We start from the raw sequence: 12,957 nt of genomic DNA, 5'->3' as shown, positions 1-12,957 counted from the left end.
CAACATATTTTCTATCTGGAAATCAACTACGCTGAACAAAATGGTTATCTCCTCTAAATCCTTAGATGGCTTACGAAAAAGGGCACTGGCCCTTTGAATTTCCAATCGAATGAGCTTTTTTTGAAGTTTCTACGACAACGACTTCTTTAAAAACCTTATATGCCCCCAGGGCATAACTTAAAATCTTTGCCCTGAGGGCTTTGGGGGAGTGTCCTCCTCAAAAATATATTTTCTATCTGGAAATCAACTACGCTGAACAAAATGGCTATCTCAAAATTTTGATTGGATGTGTTTGGGGAAATGATTGGCCGTGGGAGGGGGGCTTGTTGCCCTCCAATCCGTTTCGACTATTAAAAAGGGCATTAGCCCTTTGAATTTATGCAACAACTTTCTATATAAACCTTATATGCCCCCAGGGCATAACTTACAACCCTTGCACTGAGGGCTCTTTGGGGGTTATAATTCTATAAGACCTAATTTCCAGAACGTTCAACTACGTTGAACAAAATGGATATCTAAAAATTTTGATTGGATGTATTTTGGAAAATGGTGGGCGTGAGAGGGGCGCTAGTCACTATCCAATCACTTTCAACTATTAAAAAAGGCACTAGGCCTTTCAATTTCCAATTGAATGAGCTATTTTGAAGTTTCTACTACAGCGCTTTCAATAAAAACTTTATACGCCCCAGGGCATAACTTACAACCCTTTCACTAAGGGCTCTGAGGGGGTTATCATCCTAAAAGACCTAATTTCCAGAACTTTCAATTACATTGAACAAAATGGGTATCTCAAAATTTTAATTCAATGTGTTTGGGGAAATGGTGTGCGTGAGAGGGGCGTTAGTCACTATCTAATCACTTTCAACTATTAAAAAAGGCACTAGCCCTTTCAATTTCCAATTGAATGAGCCGTTTTGAAGTTTCTACGACAACGCTTTCAATAAAAAATTTATATACCCCCAGGGCATAAGTTACCTAGCCCTGAGGGCTGTGGGGGGAGGGGTTGTCATCCTTAAAGACCTAATTTCCAAAACTTTAAACTACGTTGAATAAAATGGCTATCTAAAATTTTGACTGGATGTGTTTGGGGAAAAGGTGAGTGAGGGGGGTTAGTTACCCTCAAATCACTTTCGACCATTGAAAAGGGTACTACCCCTTTGAATTTCAAATTGTATGAACCCTTTTTCAAGTTTCTAGGACAAAGCCTTCAATAAAAACCTTATGTTCGCCGAAGGTATGACTTATAATCCTTGCCCTAAGGATTTGGGGGGGGTGTCGTCCTCAAAAATATAATTTATATCTGGAAATTAACTACGCTGAACAAAACGGCTATCTCAAAATTTTTATTGGATGTTTTCGGGGGAATGAGGTGTGTGGGGGGGCTAGTTGCCTTCAAATCACTTTCAACTATTAAAAAGGGCACTAGCCCTTTGAATTTCCAATCGAATGGGCTTTTTTTTGAAGCTTCTATGGCAACGCCCTCTTTGAAAACCGTATATGCCCCCAGGGCATAACTTAAAACCCTTGCCCTGAGGGCTGTGGGGAAGTGTCCTCCTCAAAAACACATTTTCTATCTGGAAATCAACTACGCTGAACAAAATGGCCATCTCAAAATTTTGATTGGATGTGTTTGGGGGGAAAATGGGTGTGGGGGGGGGCTATTTGCCCTCCAATCACTTTCGACTATTAAAAAGAGCACTAGCCACTCCAATTTCCAATCGAATGCGCCCTTTTCGAAGTTTCTACGACAACTCCTTCGATACGAAGTGCCCGGGTATGGAGAAAAAAACAAAAAAAAAACACACATTGTGCCCACATCGTTCTTTACTTAGGCAGCGCTAGCGCGCTGCTAATGATTTCTGGTCATTTTGAGTTGGAATCATTATAGGTTTCTATTTCTGCTGATCTTAAGTTTAGCATTCCCTTTACCTGTCTTTGAAGAACTTCTTTTTCGGAAAGTTTTTTTTTTTAATTAATATTTACAAATAGAAGACAAAATAGCTAAGAGCTTACGCAAAAAAAAATGCTATCTCTTAGCTGCTTTTCCAGTTTACATTGATTTCTGCTCTGATACTCTTTATGCATTCCAAAAGTTCAAAATGATGATTTGGGTGTAACTCGAGGGTGGTTGAAGATAATTTCTATGTCAAAAATCACTCTTTTCGTAATTTTACAGCGTTGCTCAGACATGCTTTGCCAAGTGAACGTGTCGGAGAAAAAATAATGAAAACTAAACTGTATCTGGCAACACTGACCCTGTTTTGAATATTTGGGTTTTTAAATTTTGTATTTATTTGATTCTCTGCTCTAGCCAAAGCCAGATTTTCGATCATATAAGCCTGTTTTACGTTCAAAATATATAAAATTCTATGCCAGATGTTTATTACACGATTTCTTCATAAGAAAAATAGTAAACAAAAAAAAAGATAGAGAAACAAATCTAATTCAAGCTGAGTCAGGGTTCTAGACTATCTCAAATGATCATGTGGGCACTTAAGCTACTCGTTTTATCCATAAAAAAAACTCAAGAAGTCCTTTCCATGTCTGTTGCCACAATTTAGACAATTAGTAATTTTAGATTACCATAGTAACTTATGTAGGGGAAAGGCGAAGTTTCGGGGCAGGGATTTGTCAAAAAACCGATGTCAAGTGAAAATATATCAAAATTGTAGTGAACTACGGAGATCACTAAAATCCTGAGGTATTTGGAGGTAAATAAGAAAATCCTTTTCCCTTCTAAAAATCCTTACCGATATTAGTTCTTGTTACTTGGAAAAACTTAAATGTTTCCTTTGTAAAAAGTTTCTGAGCAGGGATTTGCCAAAAAACCGATGTCAACTGAAATTATATTAAAATTGTAGTGAATTACGGAGGAAATCATTAAAATCCTGAGGTATTTGGAGGTAAGGAAGAACATTTTTCCCCCTTCACTTTCATACATGTTAAGGTTCCCTCTGATATGGAAAAAAAGCAATGATTACAATCGTTTATTCCAAAAGCAATATATAAGTTACACAACAACATAAATTTAGACGACAAATAAATATAATCTTGCTTCGTACACTAAAAAGTATCACAGTGTTTCCTACAAAATAAAAACAGGTTCAAGGCCAAAAACAGTGGTAAGTTAAGCAGTAACAGGTCGTGTTTTATGTTTTTAAACATTAGAGTTTATCTTTGTTTTTGTTCTTTTTCTTATTATCAGAAGACAGAACCAAGTCCTTCGCATTTTACGATATAATAAGTTGAGAAACGATGCAAATACGACTGCCTGAAATTCACAATCCACATCTACTGTTAAGAGCAAAGGTTCCCTCCCATATCTCCCTATCTCTCTCTTTCTCTCTCTCTCTCTCTCTCTCTCTCTCTCTCTCTCTCTCTCTCTCTCTCTCTCTCTCTCTCTCTCTGAACAATCTTGTTCGTTTAATTGATGTAAAGCGCAGTGATCTTTTATTCGGTATATACGATAGGCTACCGAAAATAGATCGCAATAGCTTACTGAAATACACTATCAGCTTTATCAAGCTGTATTCGGAGAAAATGAAAAGACTTTCTGAAAAGTCCAGAGGCTTCTTCAAATTGAATTTAGACTAGTTTCTTGCATTTCTATGGATATACTTGTTTTAGGAGGTTTCTTTGATTAGAAAATAAGATCTAGGTAAATTCCAGATATTCTAGTAAAATATTTGTTTGTTTTTTTTCTTTTCCTGAAGCAGAAAACCTAGATATATTCATAATTTAATTAGGAAAGAGCATTGAATACAACAGCAGATTACACTATGCTTGCAGAACCATACAAACATTTGGTTAAAATGTTTAGTTATGAAAAAATACCAAACATAAAATCTTTTAGGCACTGTTACATACTATCAAGAATATTGAGCGGTAAAACTGGTCATATAATGTATTACATGGTTGTTCTAGAGATTTTTTTAAAGAAGATAATTCTTTGTAAAATCATCCCTGCACCCCTTCTTCTGCAATAGTATATAGTATTCAGAAGTTTTGAATGTTTTTACTCTTCCAACCCTCGAAAAGAACAAATGCCTGTATGGTCCACACCCTTCCCTAATCCCTGCAAGTACTCATATTATATGAGTAGAATCTAGTCATAGCTATTTATTTTTCTTTTAATAAAATAGGAACCTGCCCTCCAGAGACTAAAACGCGACTCTAAAGCCATGCTGAAAAGATTAAATACGCATTCAGAGAACCTTTCAAGGGTATTTTACTCCCAAACTCCCAAATCATTCCATTTAGTTAAAGATCGGTTTGTAAGTGTCGAATACTACTTAGTTTGAAAAATGTAAAGAAAAACAACCGAGTTACCACTCTTGGACTTGGGGGCAGTGTATAGCTGTTGTTTGTATCTCTTATGTTGTCAAAAATTGCTAATACAATTTTTGACTTCTGACTAGCCAATTTTATGTGAATTCCGTTTTAAGGTACTTCAGATGTTCCATTCTTCTTTTCTATTCTCAACTTTGCCCGTTTCTATATTTCCTTTAATATATCATATTGCATAAAAAATATCAGTAACACATGCAGAATAATACTCCTTTAAATAAAAAGCTTCAGAGAGGACTCTCACTATTTTTACACCCATGATTGAAGCAACATCATTCACTTAGCTTTTGCTGAATTCTTCAGGCTAGCTAAACAAATAAATAATAATAATAATAATAAGGGCACCAACTGGATTGCATAAGACTCCAGAGCGGGTAGAAGTTATTTCATCATCTTCTTAGAATTGGAAGAGCTACCAACTCATGGATATGTTTTGCTGTTTCATCGAACGCTAAAAAAAAAAGTTTATAATAATATACCGGAATTTACAGCAATATTTTTCACATAACAACACATATGTAACAAAAAACATGACTTGTCAAGAATAACAAATGTTCAAAGAATATATATGGTTTACAAGGGTCATTGTAAGCCATTATGTAGGCCTACTTATGAGAGTTTGTTAAAAATTAAAATTTATGTGTGCTTCAATTTTATTCTTTTTTTTCGTTTTTCGATACAGTTTTATTTATTGAAATGTTACACCTTTTTTTACATAAAGCGACATCCAACTAAATTTATGTTTTTAAGAAAGAAACTATACGGAATATATATCCTCTTTCTTTAGCATTTTTGAAGCCCTTAAAAAAGAGAAAATTAAATGAAAGACAGTCTTAAACAGATTTCAAATTGTGTCCAGGTCGACCTTCTTACTGATTTTTTTTCTATGGGATGATTTTATTTCTTTAAGGTAAAAAGCATCTATATCAATAAGTTATTACTACGTGCGGGATGACCAAACTGAGTCAGGGCTCAGGTCACAAAAGGTCCACTATCTCCAATTATTTCTCGATAGATAATGACGAATAAATTTCAACTTAAAATTTAGTGACCTGCTTTGAATGTTACGGAAGAAAATTTATTTAAATTCGTTTGGGCCATGCAAGGATATATCATTTGCTCTGAATAATACGCAGAATCATGTTAAAAAAAACAAATATGATGAAACTAAATCTGCTAGAGACAGCAGTGCATTCAAATGACTTTCAAGACCTCATCAACGTTGTTATATTAGAGGCTTAAACCAAAGTTTCTTTATTTGTACGTCTCAAAAGACAAGTAGAGTTTTCTTTTAGGTCAATCTCTTGAAATAAATGCAAGTGTTCTATAACAGTTTAAGAAACTGTTGCCGAAGGTTCGTCTGTGAATTTCAAGATTTTCAGAAAACTTGAGAGGTTCTTTTATCGGTAATAATTACAAATTATTAATAAATACATTTTTTTCGTTCCTAAGGGAACATAGAAAAAGAACTTGGGGCTTTGAACTGCGGTTTTGGAACCAATACGATGCTGTGATACCAAAGATCGTATATTTTCCGAATACTTTGTCCCTGAAGAAGCGATATGTCTTCACACTAAATCTTTCAGGGGAATAAAAAAACAACAGTTTTTATTAACATTTAAATAAAAAGATTTCAAAGCATATAGCAATATTAACTTCAAACAAATAGAAATTGTTTCTTGTATGAAGGAGGTCGCCTACTTCTCTACCCCTCGCTCGTTACGCTAAAATTTTTTAGTGCTTTAAAAAAGTGTGTTATTCCAATTCAACGGCCTTCGCGTTTCAGCACTTTTCTTAAAGAATCTAAAAAAAAAAATCAAACTTTGGCGTAAAGAGCGGCGTGTAGAAGAGGGGCTAGCCCCCAAAATCCGTAATGAATAATTTCCATTCGTTTTAACTTTTAATGTTGCACTCTCCGTTAAAACTTCAGCACAGAAACTTTTCTCCCAATAGAAAATGATCCCGGTGGGAAAACCCTCCCACCAAAAATTCCCCCGGAAAAAAAAATAGCGCGTGTTTGCCAATAAAAAACACTATATGTAAACAATGGGTATCTCGTATAACTGTCAGCCCTTTCCCAGGTTGCTGTGAAAGGTCATCCCTCCCCAGATGCATATTTATTAGATCTTTCATCTATGAGAAACAAACTGGCTATGTCAAAATTTTAATTGGAGGTTTTTAAGAAAAAAAAGGGCATGGGAGGGGGCTAGTTACCCTCTAATATTTTGGATACCTAAAAGGGCACTAGAAATATCAATTTCCCTTCAAATGGGTCCTCTTTCGATCTTCGAAGACGATTGGCTATACACTATCACCCCTGCCGGAAACAAAACAAATAAAACGCATAAGTGATCTTCTTTTGACAAAGAAAAATGCAAAATTCCCTATTTTTTATAGATAGGGGCTTGGAACTTCTACAGTGGGGTTCTCTTATATTCTGAATCGATGGTGTGATTTTCATTGAAATACCCTGAATATTTGGGGGCATTTTCTCCATTTTTCAAAATTCAAGCAAATTTTCTTAGGCTCGTACCTTTAGAATATTAGGCTCGTAGCTTTACTATTTGGCCGAATTGCTTCTTAGCATGAACTGTTGAACAGGAATGACAGTAGAAGCGTGTTATTCCCAACAAACGTCAGTCTGACTTAGAAAGGGTGTTCTATTCCCCACAGAGGCTATTATGAAAGATTTATAACCTGCTTTGGAACTAAAATATTATGTCTATAAAAAGCCACATTTTCATTCTATCTAAAGGGAAGTCCCTGTTTATAAATTATAGAGAACCGTCGGAGAAAAGTAAGAAAAACCATATTTAAGTACCTCAAAACCTCGCAGTTCAAATTTTAGACTCGCTGATAAAGTTCCTGAAACCGGAGGTTCTGGCGCTACTTTTTTTTTTTTTTTTTTCCAAAAAGTGAAACTCGAGTGTTCAAGAATAAGATGGGTTGACCCTTTTTGCAAACAAGGGGAAAGCCACCTAAATATCTGACTTTCACTATTTACCACAGTATAAAGATATAGCAGTAAGTTTACCGCATATAATTTCTGGCTCTTCATTCTCGGTGCGAACAAACAGCTCCTCCCACTTATTCTTGCATTAACGCGTACAAAAAGCTCCTCTCATTTGATCTGCCATCAGCGGTCCAATTACCTTGGAACACGTATTTAGGCAGAAACTTTCTCAAAATGCCTTTGAAACCAACTTGAGACTTCGAAACCTACTTTTAATTCCTAAAAACATCTAATAATAGCATTGCACTACTAATTACCGATTTTCATATATGTAAAGGAATAAATTAATTTAAAATTAGCTTCTTCAAAATTTAGGGTTCCAACGTTGAAGCCAAGTTTCGCGTTCAAGAGAAATCTGACTTGTCTACCCGTGAAAAGATCTAATGTCGCTTATGTTTCTACGTTCTCTGGAGCACTCGCACCTCGGTCCAGGTTTTTATAATGGGTGAGATAGGGAAAGATCATACTGCCTATAATTTATATACTGTGCTATTTACCGACAGCTGTATATTTCACTTTCAATAATAAACAATAACAAATATCGCTAAAAATTCTTACCGATATTAGTTCTTGTTACTGGGAAAAACTTAAATGTTTCCTTTGTAAAAACAAGTGTATTTCTCTGAATGTTGGTCTTTCTGAAAAATTCCTCTTCCAGCACTCACACATTAGTTCATAAATATCCTTAGGACACGAATTCGGTCGAGATAACTGCATCACTCCTTCATCACGTGAAACCAGCTGCAGATTGTGCAACACTTCGGAGTCTGTCAAATATTCCAGCGGTCGATGCCTGGCTAAAGTTAATACTTCCCACATTGTCACGGCGAATGACCAAACATCACTTTTTGTGGTATACTTTCCCTAAAATAAGATTATTTTCTTCAATATACAAATTGTCTCCTGGTTTCATAAGTATCCTACGCAGGAGGGGTCAAGGGGTCTCTGAGATTTTGTATTCCTCCTCCCAGTTCCTTAATTCTTTGGTTTCCCCAATATTCACGTCTACTTTCCTCATTATTCTTGGGCTTTTGATAATCCCCACCCTCTTCAAATAATAGCCCCCTCTCTGAGACAAGCTCAGTGATAAATAGAAGCACACAGGATTTAAGTATCTATCTACCATCGTAACTGCAAAAAAAAATCTGAAGCATCGGGGGACCGGTTTTAACTTTTGCAGAATACCCAGTTATGCAGAACGCAGTGTCTACTAACTAAACTAAATGCAGTATAGTAGGCACATCCGCAGGAATTTTTCATTTTTTGAAGGGAAAGGGGCATAATTAAAAATTTGGAGGGGGCCCAATTACAAAAACAACAAACTTTATTTGATAATTCAAATTAAAACCTGGAAATTTCAAAAAATTAGGATTTTGAAGGGGACATGTCCCCAGCTTTCTTCTACTTACGTCCCTGCTTCATAGGTTGTGTTTATTTCTTAAAGTCAATTTTTATATCCTGTTGGAAACACAATTCACAATCCTTTATTCACAATTATGTGCAAGATTCCACACTAACTACAGGAATTTAATTTATAACTTAACCCTTCAGGTCAGATCTAGTACAATTCTAAGCGGATTCAAATGGCTTCCATCCAAAAATTTACCATCAATTTATACTAGTTGTTTCACAAGTATTTTTAGTATATACTGTCTTTTCTTTTGGGATATTTACTTTTATTTTGGTTCTATTTCTGTACCTATCCTCTCTTATCGTCCCCCTAGATCTAGTACTGATTACTTTAAAAGCAATCTTTTCAGTTTAACGTCCGTATGGAATGAATGCGTCTTTACAACTACAACCAAGTAATCAACTTATATGCTTACGGACTAATTAGTTAGCTACAAAACTTTAAACTAGTGACAAATATTCTTCTTCCCTTTAACCATGACACTGTTTTCTCTGAGAAATTCATAATTTACAGATTATGACAATATAAGTGCAATTCCTAACCTCACTTAACCTTTGTATCACTTAATCTCCATGAAACCTTTCAGAAACTTGAGAATATTTGAGCCAGAATTCCACAACGGATAGATTTATTAAGTTCAGTCACCTGATATTCTCAATTATGTCTTTTCCTTAAGGGCTTAATCAGTTCGTAGAAACAACTACAAAATATGTTTCTCTGTTTTCGAAAAGTAGTAAAACGGACAGATAGACATTAATAGATTGTTTTAGTGGTAAAATTGATGTGTTTTTCTTTCAAAAAGATTTCTTAGCGAAAATTTTAGCTCTTTTAAAAAAGAGCCCTTTTAACTTTTTTTTTTAGCTCTTAAATTCCAAGGCTAGGGTGGAAAGAGTTAACAAAATATAAGAGAAAAACTAATCAATGATACAATTGGGCTTTCACGTTCTTTCCCCAATGAGATTGGAATTATCAAACAGTTCGTGGTAACGAACTGTAAGTAAGGGGTGACCCGGCTAAATGGTAACCGAAACTCTAGAAAACGGGATTTTGATACCCATAGATACATCAAAATCCCGTTTTCTAGAATCAGATTTTAATGGTGATTTCAAATATATAACTTTCATCAAGTTTAATCCTACCCATCAAAAGTTACGTGCCTGAGAAAATTTGGCCGATTTTCGAACAAAGGGGGAAAGACCCCCTAAAAGCTATAGAACCTTAATGAAAATCACACCATCACATTTAGCGTATCAGAGAACCCTACTGTAGAGGTTTCAAGCTCCTATCTACAAAACTGTGGAATTTTGCATTTTTTGCCAGAAGAAAGATCACGGATGCGCGTTTATTTGTTCTTTTTTTCTTTCCCAGGGGTGATCGTATCGACGCAGTGGTCCTAGAATATCGTGGGAGGGCTCATTGGAACGGAAATTAAAAGTTCTAGTGCCCTTTTTAAGTGACCAAAAAAATGGAGAGCAACTAGGCCCCATCCCTCGCTCATTTTTTCCCCAAAGTCACCCGATCAAAATTTTGAGATTGCCATTTTGTTCAGCATGGTGGAACATATGATAACTATGTCTTTTAGGATGACGTAGTCCCCCGAAGTCCCGGGGGGGAGGGCTGAAAGTTATGAACTTTACCCAATGTTAACATATAGTATTGGTTATTGGGACGTATACAGAAGTTTTCAGGGGGGATTTCTTCTGGTAGTGGAGGGGGGGGGTTATGTGGGAGGATCTTTCCATGAAGGAAGTTATCATGGGGGAAGGGACATTGCTATGAAGGGGGCGCCGGATTTCCCTGCATTATTTAAAAAAAGATCAGAAATTAAATATAAAAAAACAACTTTTCAACTGAAAGTAAGCAGCAACATCGCAACTTAAAACGAACAGAAAATATTACGTATTTGATTGGGTTCACTCCCTAGTCAATACCTCGCTCTTTAAGCCAAAGATTTTTTAGTACTTTCATAAGAGCTATTTATTCTAAATAACGGCCTTTGTGATTAAGGGGTCATTTTTAAAGAATAAGAACAAAATTCGAACTTTAGCTTAAAGAGCGAGGTATTGACTAGGGGGCGAACCCCTAATATACATATTAAAAATATATGAATATAGAAGTTCGTTACGTAAGTTAATTCGGAAGTTACATATATTTATTACTAATAAAAACGTTAATTATTCATGTACGGTGAGCCAAAATCAAAATCTGCATTAATTCAAAAACGTTTAAAAATTAAATAAAAAAACATGTTTTTTTAACTGAAAGTAAGGAACGACGTTAAAACTCAAAACGAACAGAAATTATTCCGTATATGAAAGGGGCTGCCCCTCCTCAACACCTCGCTCTTTACGCTAAAGTTTGACTTTCTCACAACTCTATTTTTTTAAACAATAAAAAACTTTAGCGTAAAGAGCGAGACGTTGAGGTGGGGACAGCCCCTTTCATATACGGAATGCAAATTTTGTTTTAATTATTCATGTACGGTGAGCCAAAGTCAAAATCTGCATTAATTCAAAAGCGTTCAAAAATTAAATAAAAAAAAAAAAGTTTTTTAACTGAAAGTACGGAACGACGTTAAAACTTAAAACGAACAGAAATTATTCCGTATGTGAAAGGGGCTGCCCGCTCCTCAACATCTTGCTCTTTACGCTAACGTTTTTATTGTTAAAAAAAAGAGTTTTTGAGAAAGTCAAACTTTAGCGTAAAGAGCGAGGCGTTGAGGAGGGGGCAGCCCCTTTCATATAACGAATAATTTCTGTTCGTTTTAAGTTTTAACGTCGTTCCTTACTTTCAGTTAAAAAAAAACTTTTTTTTTTTATTTAATTTTCAAATGAATTGCCCCTATTTTATGCCCCATTTCACAATGAATTAGGTATAGATACGTAAAATCGTAGAAATGGGCGAAGAAGGACGACTGACAAGTCAGACTCAATTAGCAGGTCAAAACAACATAAATATAATTTTATGACTTTCCTCACAGGCACGTACCTTTTAAATCAGGGAATGCGGGGTACATTCATAAAAAGGAAAAACTAAAGCAGTGAAGTGAAAAACAGGGTATTGTAAAACATTAGAGACTTTAACAGTTTAGAAGGCTAGGTTCAGAGGCTCTCCACATACGTGACTCCTCCACGTCAAGATACAAAATTCAGTCTTTTTCTCTATCTTTCCCTTTCTCTTTCTCTCCCTCCTCCTCACTCTCTCTCTCTTTTTCTGTCTAAAAGTTCTATGTGAGCAAAATTACAACTAGTAAAGGACAATTTACATTTTTAGTGAACATTTTTTTTGAATCTGCCATTTAAATTTTCCCACCTCAGCTGCGCACAGTCCGTTATTTCATTCACGCACTTTCAATTTGTAGTTATAGGACACTCCAGGATGGCATAATGGATTTATATCAACTTTCAAATCCCTTACGTATTATAGGTAATTGGTAAGGTACATAGGATGTTCTAAATCAATTTGGCAACATAACACAAAAAAACTGGCTTGAGAACTATCAATGGCACTCATAATTTACAAAGTAGCTTAGAATCTTCTGGGACATCTTTAGAAAGGACCAAATTAAGCAGCCCATAGTTGAGGAGCATTCCCCTGTGTGCATCAGGCAGCTGAACAATTTGACTTGTGTTTAGTAGCCAATAAAATGTGGGAGAAATAAATGTATCGCCCGAGTCGTCTATCTAGAAAAAGAAAAATCGTTCACCTGAACAAGGGGTTCCCAGGCCATCCATCTTAATGGTAAGCCATGCGTTTGACCGTCTGCTTTATAGTAGTCCTCCTCATAAACATCGGAATCAGTGCCAAAATCGCATATCTTTAACTGACTATCAGAACCAATAATGCAGTTTCTGAAAAAAAAAGACTGTAAAAAACACGTTACAAACTCAATTTTCCTATCTTGTTCAAACATTAGCTGAGTACAAAATAATATCTAAATTATGATTTGAGGTATCCGCAGAAACAATTACCGATGTAATGAAGAAGAGACCCCTGGGGAGCGCCTAAGGACCGAAACAAACCAAACAGAAACCGCTGAATTAATATTCTATTGAGCATGACTCGTATTACTTAAAAGAAGAAGACTATAATCAAAAATAATTTGAAACAAATACTAAAAAAAATGAATTGAGGAGGCCATAATAAGAAGCGAAGTCTCTTATCTATTATCTTGTGGGATAGCACG

The 12,957-nt window shown here is 35.6% G+C and overlaps 1 protein-coding gene across 1 annotated transcript in view; it reads right to left on the bottom strand.

The window, feature by feature from the left end:
• Nucleotides 1-2,972: 2,972 nt before the first annotated feature.
• LOC148938952 (epithelial discoidin domain-containing receptor 1-like) overlaps nt 2,973-12,957 on the bottom strand; it is a 38,855-nt gene continuing 28,870 nt past the window's right edge. Inside the window, exons 5-7 of the mRNA XM_089107407.1 lie at nt 12,478-12,622; nt 7,919-8,224; nt 2,973-4,798 (exon numbers count right to left, since the gene is read on the bottom strand). Coding sequence (XP_088963533.1) covers nt 7,934-8,224; nt 12,478-12,622 — 436 coding nt within the window. The 3' untranslated portion in view covers nt 2,973-4,798; nt 7,919-7,933. The remainder of the gene's footprint in view (nt 4,799-7,918; nt 8,225-12,477; nt 12,623-12,957) is intronic.

The sequence above is a fragment of the Artemia sp. Qi Xiang Cuo genome, unplaced genomic scaffold (assembly GCF_049724085.1).
Source record: "Artemia sp. Qi Xiang Cuo unplaced genomic scaffold, ASM4972408v1 HiC_scaffold_23, whole genome shotgun sequence".
Taxonomy (NCBI): domain Eukaryota; kingdom Metazoa; phylum Arthropoda; class Branchiopoda; order Anostraca; family Artemiidae; genus Artemia; species Artemia sp. Qi Xiang Cuo.
Note: the sequence above shows the minus strand (reverse complement) of the source record. Positions and strands in the feature narration are given on the sequence as shown.